The sequence below is a fragment of the Helianthus annuus genome, chromosome 5, assembly GCF_002127325.2.
Source record: "Helianthus annuus cultivar XRQ/B chromosome 5, HanXRQr2.0-SUNRISE, whole genome shotgun sequence".
NCBI classification, from domain to species: domain Eukaryota; kingdom Viridiplantae; phylum Streptophyta; class Magnoliopsida; order Asterales; family Asteraceae; genus Helianthus; species Helianthus annuus.
In genome coordinates, this window is record NC_035437.2 from 46,566,100 (window position 1) to 46,581,037 (window position 14,938).

General features: G+C 37.7%; 1 protein-coding gene across 2 annotated transcripts; it reads right to left on the minus strand.

Moving 5' to 3' along the window:
• Nucleotides 1–507: 507 nt before the first annotated feature.
• LOC110940579 (protein ENHANCED DISEASE RESISTANCE 2-like) lies at nt 508–14,801 on the minus strand. Of its 2 annotated transcripts, none has more exons than XM_022182130.2 (22): nt 14,373–14,801; nt 13,734–13,808; nt 13,568–13,621; nt 13,429–13,494; nt 13,275–13,330; nt 12,705–12,781; nt 12,495–12,620; nt 12,391–12,425; nt 4,194–4,297; nt 4,025–4,120; nt 3,715–3,779; nt 3,561–3,632; nt 3,294–3,464; nt 3,020–3,228; nt 2,863–2,929; nt 2,600–2,775; nt 1,871–1,972; nt 1,611–1,658; nt 1,338–1,481; nt 1,163–1,258; nt 949–1,050; nt 508–870 (listed from the first exon to the last, which is right to left on the minus strand). In XM_022182130.2, exons 1-22 carry the CDS (start codon nt 14,592–14,594, stop codon nt 778–780), a joined length of 2,256 nt encoding a protein of 751 aa, XP_022037822.1. In that variant the 5' UTR covers nt 14,595–14,801; the 3' UTR covers nt 508–777. The 2 variants fall into 2 exon arrangements, with proteins under 2 accessions (XP_022037822.1, XP_022037821.1); XM_022182129.2 differs by having other exon boundaries at nt 3,715–3,806.
• Nucleotides 14,802–14,938: the final 137 nt, after the last annotated feature.

Genomic DNA, 14,938 nt, shown 5'->3' on the forward strand with positions numbered 1-14,938 from the left:
GTGTTCATGTATTTTACAAAATAGAAATTATAAGTATTACTTTTTTTAGAATGCGAGTTCAAGTATTTTTCAATTACAGTATGTCGCTATATACCTTGTGTGGATGAAAGTATAGTAAAACCGGGGATTATTAACCCGTGTTCTCAAAAATGTGGAAATTACTGGGTCTGGGATCATTAACCCAAGCTTTTCAGTACAAGAATAGTAGTAGTTTCCTTAGACCACCCGTAGTGGGGCGGTATTTTTGAAAAAAATTGACACAGAGTTATGACTTATGGACCACTAAGCATATCTCGAGTGACACGATCCAGTGCCAAATTTCGATATGGGATGAACGCAAGGTTACCAACCCCAGCTATAGTAGTTCTTAAAGACAAAAAAAAAAAAAAAAAAAAAACAACAGCTTTTGACAATTTATATAAAAACACAATAATTTTGAGACGCTAAGCGCCTTGTACGCATGAAACGTTTACTACCAAAGAAGCCACCAGAGAAAACCAAACCAGGAATAGGTACCGAGTATATATAAAAGAAAAGCAAGATGATTTTGAATTCTGTAAACATTTAGCAATGCAACTCATTTAATCACAGAGTTTAAGGCCCAATAAAAGCATGAAGATGGGCATTGTTTCTCAAGATTGTAAACATATGGACACAAAATATAACCGATCATGGCGGTTCATGTCTGTTGGAGGTGTTATCAGGAGCTCAATAATAACAGCATTATGTGACATCATATACACCGAGAGTGGCATCATAGCCATCATAGTTTTACCATTAGTTTTCAAGAGGAACAGCGGTATCAAGCCTCACTTTGTTTAGCCGAACAGTTCCAAGAATGTACTCGGGTAGTTCTTTTTCTTCCCTTCCCTGCAATTTACAAAAGAAAAAATCACCAACTGAAATAACCTCCGTGCGACAATAAAACAAAAAATCCGAGAAAGAGACCTCGATTAAGATTGCAAGATCAACAACGAGGCTTGTTACATATCCAAGAACGAGACCAATAATACTCTTTGCAACAGATGACGACCCAATATCTACATCAATCTGCACAAAAAAAAAAAAAAAAAAAAAAAAAAAAACCATTAAAAAAGTTGTAAACCGTGCTCAATCTATTAAGTATAGAACCTTTATAAATGAAGAAAGAAAAAGTATATACCTCCAAAAAGTTATCTTGCCTTAAATAGTTGCAAGTCACCGCTTTTCCCAATAGGCAAGCTTTTGACCCGACTGCACGTTTCACCATCCAATATCCCTGTTCACCACTTTGTTGCTCAATATCATGAATCCAAAAAAAAAAAACATCACATGAAGATATTAGGAAATAAGCATACCTGTACAATGCTTGGAATCAGTTTGAATCTTGCATCACGAAATGCATCATTCCCGTCAATAAACCTTCCCAGCAATGAGTTTTTATTTACGGGCCTGTCCGCGGCATAATAGAGAACTAGGCTGTAGTTTGGTTTAGCCGGAACCTAGATAAAGGGTAATATAGTAAAATTACACTCCAAGAAGCATTAATCAAGATTCAAGCACTTGAAAAGCAGTCCAGAATCATTAACAGTGGTGAAAAAATTAAGCGGGAATATATATCATTTGCATACCTGCAGGTTCACAATAAGGATGAATGGAAGTTTTTTCCCAGCTTCCGACTGTAACACAAAAATGGACTTAGAGTAAGCAGCAGATATATAGAAAACAATATAATAGACAAAAAGTAGTTAACAGAGAAGAGGAAAACACAAATTAAAGTGATAAAGGCAAGTATCTTATTGTACGTAAATTACTATATATATAAATCTTTGATGTTCTATATTTTTTGTGTTACGCAAAGTATTCTATGAAAAAACGATGAATAAAGTACCTGCACAAGGCATTTGGGATGCAAAGCCACTTTACTTCTGGGAGTTTCAAGTGTAAACCAGTCAACTGCTATAAGCTTTAGAAGGGGGTCCCCTCCGGCTACCTGGAAGTCATAAAAACGTTATAACTGAAAAAAGGTGTAACTTAAAAATAATCATTATTACAAGAGTAAATACAAAAATTGTCCTTTATGTATGTCAATTATTGCAAACTGTGTCCTTTATCTTCAATAATTACAGAAAACGTACTAGATGTTTGCAAACCCTTGCAAGTTATGTCCTTTAGCCCTAACTCAGTTAATTTTTGTGGTTAAATCTGACCAAATGGACCCCACATGACATGAGGGTATTTTATGGTTAACCACAAAAAATTAACTGAGTTAGGGCTAAAGGACATACCTTGCAATGGTTTGCAAACATCGAGTACGTTTTCTGTAATTACTAAAGACAAAGGACACAATTTGCAATAAGTGACATACATAAAGGACAATTTTTGTAATTTACTCCTATTACACTAAGAATCTAATCTTTAGATAAGAACTGAAGAGGCTGTATGCACTAAAATGCAATTGTCAACATGTTTGACCCGTTTCCCTTTCAGCTAATTTTTTTCTTTGACTTGCTTGAGATAAAACACAACCCGAACAGACTCATTCACAAGTAAATGAGTCGATTTGATCATCTCTAAATAAAAAAAATATATAACATCCTTATAAAGACGAAAAAGTTACCTTGCCACTATCTTTCAAGTACGTCTTTCCGCGAATCTTAAATCCAGCACCACTTGGAGATGTCCAGCAATTGGAATCACTCTCGCCCTTCCCTTTTTGCATCGAACCACAAAATTCGCTAGAATCTAAATTAACCGGATCCACACTATGATCTAGTTCATTGTTGCCATCCATAGCTGATAATACCCAAAAAATATTAATAATCATAAACCACACTAATTTAAAAATGTAAATAAAAAATTGTTTTTAAGGCTGCTGGCTACCTTTCTTCGCCTTTAAAGCCAAGCTGGCAATAGCCCATGAAACGTTCTTCAGCTTCACTCTCTGGCCCTAATAAGGTCAAAAAGTACAATTACAAATATTTACAATACATATTCATTTCCAAAAAAAAATTAAAAAAATTGAAAGAAAGCAGCAAACCTTGCTGTCAAGTTCAGCATCGCTATCGTCTTCGTCATCGTCTGAAGATGATGACGAGTCAGCAGCAATAGCATCGTAAAACTCCTCGGCGTCATCTGCATCCTCGAACTCACTAATTGATCCGGAAACATCGGATGTTTTCGTATCCACAAGCGTCGTCGATGATTCACATGTAAGTGCAGGGTTTGCTGAGATGTACGCCTTTAAACCTACAACAATTGTAAAGCATTTACTTACGAACGGGTCGAAAATGAAGACTTTAGTAATTACTAACCTGACACTTGGTTCAACAAGGCGTAAGGAATAGACTTTTCAAACTTCGAGCTTTGATAACACTTCCATTTAAACCATCCTCCTGAATCAATCTCTAACATATGCGTTACCAGACATCTATGACCCCTCGATCCAGCCAAACCTCTTAGATTCCTGATCTCCCAAGAAGATGCTACAATTCAAAAATACTAAATTTAGTATAAATGTATCATACTATAATATATAAGGATACGTATTGAATTTCAGAAGAAACAGAGAAATAAATTACGAGATATTTTTATCCGCCGATATCCTGATTTTTTAGGTCGTTTCTTGTGTATTGCAGGAAACTGCAAAATTGCTGCATAAGGTTCAAATCTTGTAAGTTTAAGCGGTGTATATAACACGTAAATATTTAAATATGTATATATGCTCTCACTTACTGTATGTCCCATCTTGTCCACGAAACCATTGTCTAGAAAATATGAAATCGCGCTTAGACTGCCACCTATAAGAACAGCACATCAGTTTGTGACTGATGAGGTATCACAAAAGAGATGAGTTATAAGTATTATAATAACAATAATAATATAAATATATAAAAGATGCAAGCTAATTATTACAAAAACAAGAAAAGTGTCATCCAAACGCTACAATTTAATCCATATAAAATTTATATTTAAATTGAAAAAAAAAACAATGCAATAGTTTTAACAGTAGGATCAAACGTGTCTAATTGGAGAAACGACGCACCTACTTAACGATCTGGGATCATAAGATCCGTACACAACGTCAGAATGCCCGTTTAAAGAATCTACAAGTTCTAAATCACCACTAAATGAATCCCACCTGAAAATTTGCATGTTAGTGACACAAAAAAGATTATGTAAGCAATAATATGCGTACAAATTAATTATCGTACTCGTATCGCCGAAGTCGATCAAGGTTCAAAACAACCTCAAAAACCGTATCTGGGCTTGCATCGACAACACCAACCGCCTTCACAAGTACGGTTTTGCTAAGCGGCTAAGATTCCACAAAATACATAAGATTATTAGTTTATTACCAAAGGTCGGTGTATATTGTTGATGCACTTGTGTCTGTACTTTGTCTGTATTCGGTCTATATGTAAACGATGTCCTTGTCAGTCTTGTAAGTTGACCAAGTCAACCGTCCTCCTGGTTTGACTCAGTCAACAGTTAGTAAATATGTTTGTGAAGTGTCTGAGTCGAAGGATGAGCAATCGAAGGATTATGTCTATCCTTCGATTGGCTCGAAAGATAAACCACGAAGGATACTGATGGACTTCGAAGGATATGCTATCCTTCGAAGTATATATGGATCCTTCGATGGCCATTGTAGTCGACAGATGGTCCTTCGGACAATCTGTCTAATCCTTCGGTCAGACCTGCTGTGTATGGGTATAAATACCCATGTAGTGTGTTGTGTGGGAGAGACTTGAGAGACTTGTGAGATAGATGCACATAGGGAGTTGAGAGCATTCTATCAAAACACACACACACACACTAGAGAGTTTGCAAGTTAGATTTGTAAACATTGTGCTTGTAACCGGAACCTTCATTCGTATTAATACAGTGGTGTTAATCGGTGAATCCTTGTGTGTTTGTGTTTATGCTTGTCTCAACCCGGTTTGCTTGCTAGCTTGGATTCCGCACTCGCTAGTGGGTTAGTATAACAAGGTTTAAGGTTCGTCATCCTCAGGAAAGGGACCTACAAGTGGTATCAGAGCTAAGGCTCTTTACCTTGTTTAAAATCGGGTTTTTGTTCAAGTCTTGGGTTGTTTTTTTCGTCAGATCTGGAAAACCCAGTCGCCGTGTTCTTGATGTGTTCTTGAAGTTCGTGACAGATCTTCATATTTCGAAAGATCATCAAAATTATCGAAAGATCAGAAGCTTTCGAAGGATTATCTTTATTCGAAGGATATCTTTGAAGGATATTAATTATCCTCATTCGAAAGATATATCTTTCGTAAATTGGCAGAAGAAGAAGAGTTAAAAGGTCTGTTGTTTGGCTTAGGTGGAAAGCCTGTTTATGTCGGCTGAACTGGGTTGATTGGTGGTTGCTGGTTATTGTTGTTGATCACCCAATTACATTATAGTGACCGCCCAAGATACACTAGAAAATAAAAAAAAAAAAAAAAAAATCAAAACAACAATCATTGTGTTCTCTCCTCAAAAATTGAGCACCGCCAAAGCACTTCCATTTGCCTTGTTGTTTGGTTTTCGCTGCCCAAGGAATCACCGGCCAAAGCACCTCAAAGGAAAATAAAAAAAAAAAAATTAATTACATTTCTTGATTTTTGTGTGTGATCACCTCACAAGGAACCGCCCCCAATTGACCAATAGCTTTGTTTGTTTTGTTGATTGGTACTCACTGCCCAAGAAAACACCAACTTTTGTTGTTTTTTTTTGTTAGTGATTGCCGCCCAAATACACCACATATATTTGTGTGTTTGCTGTTAGTGGGGCACCATTTAAGTGACAAACAAATTTGTTGTTTGTTGTCTGTGTTCTCGGCACATATCACCGCCAAACTAGACCACTAATTTTTGTTGTTTTGTTGTTAGTGATCACCGCCCAAATTGTCCAATAAATTTGTTACTTGTTTGTGTGTGATCACCGCCCAAGGCACCTCCAAGGTGGCAAATAAATTGTGTTGACTTTTGTTTGTGATCACCGCCAGTGCACCGCCCAAGACAATGGTTTGTTTGCTGTTGTATTGCACCGCCAACTGAACTGCCGTTTTTGTTGATTGGGGAACCGCCCAAGACACCCACTAACCTTTGGGTTGTTTGGTTGTCTGGGTTATTGGCCCAAGGCACCGGCCGACAAGGAATTAAATAATTCAATATCGTAGATATCGAAGGATCCGATAGATAATTTCCAACATCGTACTTAAAATCATTGTATTCTGTTGGTTGTTGTGCACCGCCCACGTTTAGAAGATCACCAAAGCCCAAGATCTGCTAATCATTTTTGTTTGTATCAATTTACGAAAGATCATCCTTCGAGACCGGTTTGGTGTTTGTCTTTCGTGAGATCTTTCGGTTGATCCTTCAATAATTTGATCCTTCGTCGATTTGATATAGAATTTAGTTTTCTTATCAAAGATGAATCAGAGTTGGTGGGGAACTCCAGCTCCAGACAGTCAATGGGATCCATCCGCATGGACTATAACATCCTTGGCTCCGCAATCATCTGCTACGCAATCATCTGCTTCTCAGTCTGTAACAGATTGGTTTAACAATCCAATACAAGCTCTTGTAAGGCCGGCTCCAACCACAGACTTGTATGGAAATCCATTACCCCCAGTTGGTTTACAACACCATCTTTCTATTGTAGAACCATCATCTCTTGATCCAAAGAACAGTAGTCAGACAAAATCGGCGTTGTATGCTGAAATTGTCAAAGATGCAAACAATGGTGAAGCCTCGGGAAATGATGACAGTTCTGAACATGACAGAAGTTCAGATGAAGATGTTTCAACTTCAGTTGAGGGTGATACAACTTCAAGTTCAAGCGAAGATGGATCTAAGTGTGAATCATCAAGGGAGGTTATTAATTCTGATGCAGAAAGGCCAACACCTGAGAGTGATTCCAGTCAGGTATGTGATTCTAAACCTGATTCTATTTCTGCTGTTGTTGAATGTGCGAAATGTTTAGATTATGCAGAAAAGGAAAGTGAGCTTGAAATTACACTGCAACACAATCAAAAACTGATTGTTGATCTTGCTAAAGCATCTGAAGCTAACTTCTTTTTAGCCAAAAATGAAAAGGAGTTTAAAGAAACAATTAAGTCATTAAAACATGATGTCTCTGAATTACAAAAAGCTGTTTTGAGAAAACAACATGCTAATAATAACTTAATTGACACAATTGAGAAACTAATGGTGGAGTTAGCTACAGCTCGATGCGAATGTGATGCAATCAAGCAGAAATTGGACAGCTATTCCAATTCCCGCTTTGTTTTGGATCACATCATCAATGCTCAAAAGGAAAAGGGGGATGTCACGTGTGTTGGATATAAAAAATGTCCTCCCCCAATGAATCACAATTACTCTGCATTGCCTAATGACGAGGACATGCCCCGTTTTGAACCTACTGTGCCACTCGCGCGAGATGACTTTGCTGCAGGCCTCGGGTTCAAAACTGGTACATCTTCCTCGGAACAATTAGACTCTGAGAATGTGAGCACTTCATCGTGTGCTAAGGAACAGAGTCCTCCAATTATTGAGGATGCTGATTCTTCGGACGATGAATCTGAAATTGTGAAGCCACAGTCTAACTCGGTTACACCAGACATTCCAATTGAGAATCACATCCTGTGTGATCCACCAGTGAAACCGAGTAAGACTGAAACACCAAAGACAGTGAAGCCCAGTGTACCTAGTATTAAAGGGAATAACTTGTTGTATACGCTCAAGGGAGACAGCAAAATATATTCTGACAGAGATTTTCCAATTAAAAATGTAAATCAAGATTTAATTGAGAAAGTTTTTGAAGGACGTACTGATAAGTTTTTGGGAAACAAAGGTAACAAAGTGACGGTCACTCAATGTGAACCAATTCCGTGTGAGCAAATAAGAAAACAATACGGTAACCAAAAACTGACAGTTGAGCGAAAACAACAAGTCAATTCTGGGAAGGGTAAGGGCCAAGTACAGGGAAAGAAGGCTCAGAACAAGAATGTTCAAGCACCAGAAATTCAGCAGCCTAAGACTGAACAACCAAAGGTTCAACAACCTAAAGTTGAGCAGTCTAAGGCTACTCAACCTAAGGCTACACAACCTAAAATTCAACAATCTAAGGTTGGGCAACCTAAGGTTCAAAGGGTGCAAAACAAAAGAGCTCCAGCTAAGAAAAGAGAACAGAAAGTGAACTTTGTTGGATCAAAGGGTACGGACAAACTTGAAACATTTCAAAATAAATCTAACATTGATTTTGTAAAACAAGTTAGAATTTTAAAACGAAATGATCAGAACAATTATACCCAACACACAAATGGATGTGATTTAGGTCCAAGCACATCTAGATCACAAAGTTCAGTGTCTGGTTCTCCGTCTGGTCATCAACATGTTTCTCCGAGGCTTGTAGAGCGGAGAATGTGTTTTGAATGTGGTACAATTGGACATATAATTCGAAATTGTCCATATCTTCATAAGTTGAAAGCAAAGGTTGATGATCCCCATGAACAACATCATGCCGCCCAAGAGAATAGAAAAGGCAAACAGGGCGAAAACAAGAAAAAGGATCGGAAGATAAACTTCGTGAAATCAACAAGGACTGATAAAATTGATACTTTCAAAAACAAATCCAACAAGGATTCTGTTAAACAAAGTAAAATTTTGAAAAGAAACAGTCAAAACAACTATACACAACAAACAAACGGTTGTGATGTAGGACCAAGTACCTCAAGATCACGAAGTTCATCATCCAGCTGTTACAGTTATGATACTCCGAGGTTTGTTGAGCGGAGATCATGCTTTGAATGCTGTGAGTATGGACACATCATTAAGAATTGTCCATATCTCACCAAGAGAAAGTCAAAAATTGATGCCCCCTATGGTAACATTTACCATAAAAGATCTGTTTCACCAAAACAGGACCCTCGTCTTGTTAAACAACGAGAAAAGAAACAGAAAAAGAAACAAAGAAAAGAAGTTGAAAAGGCTTTGAAACCGGAGGTTATCCAAACAAAATCTATTAAATCAGATGTTAAACATGAAAAACAGAAACAGATTTGGATACCAAAACCGGTAATTGTTTCAGGGGGAGCTGCATCAATTCCGAATCATCGGGAAATGGATGTTACAATTCTCGATGATGACGGACGACCCAAGTCTGTGAAGGCTTGGGTCCCACTCTCCAACTAATCTCTGAGTGAGTGTGCAGGAAGTTCCAGGAGGAACTATTGATAGTCTTAGGATTGTTGATAGTGGAATGTCCTTGCACAAGATAGGCGACAGAAGAAATTGTTGCCTTTGATGGAGAGAGAGGAAAGGAAAAGAAAATGTGGCTGAATGAAGTTGCAAAATTCGACCAAATGAAGAACGTGCCAAAAATTTGGTCATTCTGGTTTTTGATCGGGTCCTCAGGAACGAATGAAGTGAAATGTGTGCCGATGCCTTTGCATGGATTGAACATCCGCACACCATTTCTGAAAGAGAAAGTCAAAGACCTTCGCTGGTACAATGTGGAAGACCAGCCGGACCCGGAGGTTTATGATCCTGTTGCTGTCAAGAGATTTCTCAGTAGCTGCAGATTCGACCTTGAAGTCCACACCGGGTGGATATCAAGTTTGGGAGAGCACTCAGATTCCTTGCAATGCATGAAACAGTTGCAGGATACGGTTTTGAATTTCTAAATCTCTCCTATGCTTGTCGATATTTAAGCTGCTTTATGAATTATCATCTCATACAGCACTCTTTGACCTGACACATTGATCTAGAATATCGCCTCACACGTGATTGTTTCTCTATGAAACTTGTCAATGTTGTCATGGTCCGCACCGCTTACCGACGTGCCAACTGATTTTCCCAAAAAATTCGATAAATCTTTTCTGATAAAAACTTAATTTGGGTAACCGGCATTAAGGTCAAGCAAGAGTAAAACCAACATCGGAAAATCATTTTTGTAAATATCTTTGTGTTTTAAATTTGTCTTAGTTTATTGATTTTAGGGGGAGTAAATCCAAAAATCTGAAAATTCAAAAACATCGAAAAATTTCAAAAACACAAAAACAATAGAAAATCAAAAATGAGTTTCCTGGCGAGCAAAAGAGAAAATGATAGTACATCAGTGGTCTATCCAAGCCTCTTTAAACCTTAAATGAAAAACGATAAGCAGCTCTATATAAGATGTATCGGTAGGCTCACAATCATTTTAAAGTGTGCAGGGTGATATAAATCTTAATCGACTGAAGACCAGGTGGGAACCATTCATTGGCATATGGTCTTAGTACCGAAATTTCGTTTGATAGATTGCCGAGGTTCTGAGATATTCGGTCTTTATGCTGCTTATCATCTGGGTATCATGGTTGTATCTTTTACCGAAAAATAACGGGGACGCAAGTCTAGATCTTCCATGATACTATACATACGTGTACATATTGCATACTGCATTCGACCTCAATAAGTGATAAACAATCACATGTCCATAACAAATAAGTGATAAAATATCACATTTATCCGGGTGTCAAGTTCGTCTCTCTGCTGTACGGAAGTACTGACCTGTTCACGGACTTGCACCTGTGCCCTCATGCATATGAAAATCAAGTTCCTCATCAATAAGTGATTATATCACAAAGGGCTTGTTTTCAAATCAAAATAAGTGAGAATCTCACATCATATACGGTCAAACGGATGATAATCGGTATACTCACCGGTAAGATGAACCCTCGTGCATACCTTGATACGGGAATGTGTCGTGATGTGGATGAACACCGGTCGGTAAGTTTAAATCATACCTTAACGTATCCTCTAAACATGATTACATCTGATAAGTTGAGCTTAAGTGGACAACAATACCGATAATTGTTATAGGATGCTTATCTTAATGTTAACTAACTGAACAATAAGAGCGTTTTGGCATGACCGTACACTGATATGATTCTCTTACCCTCGAAACTCGCAAAAAGAATGTCTGTATATATTTATTTACTGCTTTCAGTATTTACATTTAGAAAAGTCAAAAATACCAAAAAGATTTTAGGTGTGTTTTAATTTAAACTTTATAAAAGCCAAAAAGATTTTATTTCTTTTTTATTTTCGATCGTACGATGTTGGAACTCGAGTCTTCGTTGCCTGAAACCTGAACGAAAACCGAAATGACTAAATCTTCATAAACGGTCGAAATTTGCATGTTTTGAAAGTTGAAATCTGAAATTGATAAATTTGAAAAGCTTTCAAACTGTCGGACAGTGTTTGATGGTGACATGGTCATCCGTGTGTCACTTGTTTATGATTAACTATATTCCAAGCAGTTGTTCTCATTACGCGTTTAGATTTCTTGCATGTGCAGATTCTAAAGGCTAGGAGAACATGGTCGATGACAAAGCTTTGGAATGAAGACACGACATGAAGGCACTCAAATGATGAAGATGATCGAGTTGCCGCTGACCATCGTCAACACCACAAGGATCTCACTTCATAAAGATAAAGTATTTCACGAGCATAACTCAAGGGGGAGCTTATGTTAAGGGGGAGTTTGTCAACACACTTCCTATATGATACGGGTAGTTTGTTGATACACTCTCTGCTCTCAAGATGTGAAGACTTTCAAGATCCTCCGACATTGAAGACTTGAAAGGACATCAGAGTTTTGAGAACTCGAAGACCAAAGACCATCGAAGTTCGAGACGAGTCTACAACTATAGAAGATAAAGACAAAGCTACAGCCAAGGGGGAGTTTGTTGATGCACTTGTGTCTGTACTTTGTCTGTATTCGGTCTATATGTAAACGATGTCCTTGTCAGTCTTGTAAGTTGACCAAGTCAACCGTCCTCCTGGTTTGACTCAGTCAACAGTTAGTAAATATGTTTGTGAAGTGTCTGAGTCGAAGGATGAGCAATCGAAGGATTATGTCTATCCTTCGATTGGCTCGAAAGATAAACCACGAAGGATACTGATGGACTTCGAAGGATATGCTATCCTTCGAAGTATATATGGATCCTTCGATGGCCATTGTAGTCGACAGATGGTCCTTCGGACAATCTGTCTAATCCTTCGGTCAGACCTGCTGTGTATGGGTATAAATACCCATGTAGTGTGTTGTGTGGGAGAGACTTGAGAGACTTGTGAGATAGATGCACATAGGGAGTTGAGAGCATTCTATCAAAACACACACACACACACTAGAGAGTTTGCAAGTTAGATTTGTAAACATTGTGCTTGTAACCGGAACCTTCATTCGTATTAATACAGTGGTGTTAATCGGTGAATCCTTGTGTGTTTGTGTTTATGCTTGTCTCAACCCGGTTTGCTTGCTAGCTTGGATTCCGCACTCGCTAGTGGGTTAGTATAACAAGGTTTAAGGTTCGTCATCCTCAGGAAAGGGACCTACATATATACATGTGGTGACGTGTATGTATAATGAAAGTACCTTATGGTCAGACACATCCTCAAAGATTCTGACACCTGAAATCAATTATATGGTCAAAGACAAAAGCACCACATAAGAAGGTATATATATTAAAAATGTCTTACCGTTGACTGTACGGACACATCTCCACTCGTGTGCTTCAACTGCATCCGCAGCGTCACCTTCCATGAACTCACTCGGTCTTTGATGTTTACCCAAGTTTGATGATCTTCTGACAAGTGTCTCTGGACCTACACCAACTCTCCGAAAGGTTAAAACTTTTGTAGTAAAAGATGATGTATGGAGAAACAGTATAATTACCACCTTGACCTTACCATGTCCTATTCTTATCAACTTCTTTAGATCATGCGCGTATCGCCTTACCCTAGGCCGGTGTCCGTCAAGATCAATCCTTTTAAAAAATGAATTGTGAAGTGAGACCACAAGCATAATGATGCAATATAATTTCAACGACGCCACACATGTCAACTAAATCATGATTATTTTTTTTTTAAATAATTAACTTATGGTATTTAAAGGATAAAAACTTAGGGGCTGTTTGGCAACTTCTGAATGGTTAAGTGTTGAACCAGTAAGAGGTCTAAACCATCAAGTGTTGAACCAGTAAGAGGTCTGAACCATTAAGAGCCAGTGTAATGCTTAACCGTTCAGAGGCAAATGTCTGACCAATTCAGATTAGAGGTCTTAACCATTCAGACTCAGTATAATACTTAACCATTCAGAGGCAAATGTCTGAACCATTCAGACATCTGCTCGCGAAACAAATAGTCTGAACCATTAAGTGTTGAACCAGTAAGAGGTCTGAATCATTAAGAGCCTCATTAAGAGGTAAACAAACTGCCCCTTAATGAAATGACACAAGTATGAATAGAGTGAAAGCATACTCATCCTCCACATTCAATCTGTTTCTAGTAGAACCTTGAGAAAGCTCATACTCAGCCTGATTATGATAGTTCAAGGAGATATGAACAACAAATTAATAAAATGAAGAAAAAAACATGTAATAAAAAAAGTTTAAAATTTTGCAATTATTTATACCTGTTGTCTTGCCTGATCAAATGCTTCCATCCATTTTCGTGTTTCTCCAGCTGTAGCACAAGCAATCTTGCGACAACGAAACAATCATCACGAAACGCACATAAAAAAAGTTTAAAATTTCAATATAAAGATCACTTACTTCTCCTTTCTTTTCCTCATCCAAACGGTTGTAAAACCTTATAACATAAAGATCCTACGACAAATAAAACAATTCAAACAAACAAAGTCAGCTTCTTTTTCCTCCGTATGCTCAGAAAACTTAGTAACCGATCATAAAAAACATGTAATAACATAAGCTATCTTACACCATCGTTGACCTTTCTTCGTCCTAGCTCCTCCACCATAAGTGTATTCCCGACAACACCCCTCCTAATTGGTTTCTGCATTAACCATACTATCATAAACATTAACCAATTACCAATCCCAACGGCAACAACAAAAAATCATCGCACACAAATAGAAAAGAAAAAAAAAAACAATCAGCTACTGTAGCAGCCCAAGTTAACCATGCCAGAATATTGTCCGCTTTGCCCCCGATGGGTTGCCCATCCATCGGGAACTCACGCCTTTTCAAATTAAAGTCACTAATCTTCTACCCTAATTAGATCACACCTAGATTACTTCATTCATCATGCATATGTAACACAACAATACACATGTTTTTTTTTGGTAGAAAGACCAAAATTTTATTAAAAAACAAAAACCCTACTAGCAAGAAGCTAGACAAAAACAACAATACGATCCCGAACCACATACCTAACAATAATATACATACTAACATAAAGATCCTGCAACAAATAAAACAATTCAAGCAAACAAAGTCAGCTTCTTTTTTGTCCATGTGGTCAGGAAACATAGATTACAACTAATTTACTTTACTTATGATGCAAATATATATTAAGAATATTAATTAAGGTTAAAGAAGAGATTAAATTAAACCATACAATGCCAGGGTTTTCATGGGGATCACGCTTATACATGATAACATATTTGCCTCTGATATAGAGAAACCTGAGATGACAAAACTCACGCCCAATTGAATTGGTACCCAGATGATAAACCCACCCAAAATACTCAAACCGGGTTCGACCCTCCGCCCCACTCTCCGATCCGCCACTTTCCGATGACCCACTTCCCCTTTTTGTCACCGGTGGCGATTCCATCATCCGTGGGGTTTTCAAGAATTGTTGGGATTGTGGTGGAAGATGGAGGAGAGAGGGTGGGGTTTGAAAGATTGGGGAAACTATGAGGGTTTGAATTGGATTGTTGAATGTTGATGACAAGAGTTATTAGTCGACTTCTAGGTTAAGGCTGGATTTGAGAACCAAATGTGGGACATCTGTCAACGATGCTAAGTTTAACAATGATATCCTGCTTTTTGGACGTTAATAAAGCACTAATTTAAAAATGATTTACAGGTTAGTTATTATTATTATATAAAAATGATTATAATGTTAGTTATTATTATTTTAATTTTCCTTCAACGACGAAACTTTTATATAGAAATATA

What these genes read in the sequence shown, in the direction of transcription:
- LOC110940579 (XM_022182129.2), bottom strand. Translation starts at nt 14,594, where the DNA reads ATGATGGAATCGCCACCGGTGACAAAAAGGGGAAGTGGGTCATCGGAA. An exon ending in GAAGAAAGGTCAACGATGGT is followed by an intron (nt 13,622 to 13,733) that starts GTAAGATAGCTT and finishes TATTTGTCGTAG; the next exon opens with GATCTTTATGTTATAAGGTT. An exon ending in TTGATCAGGCAAGACAACAG is followed by an intron (nt 13,331 to 13,428) that starts GTATAAATAATT and finishes TATCATAATCAG; the next exon opens with GCTGAGTATGAGCTTTCTCA.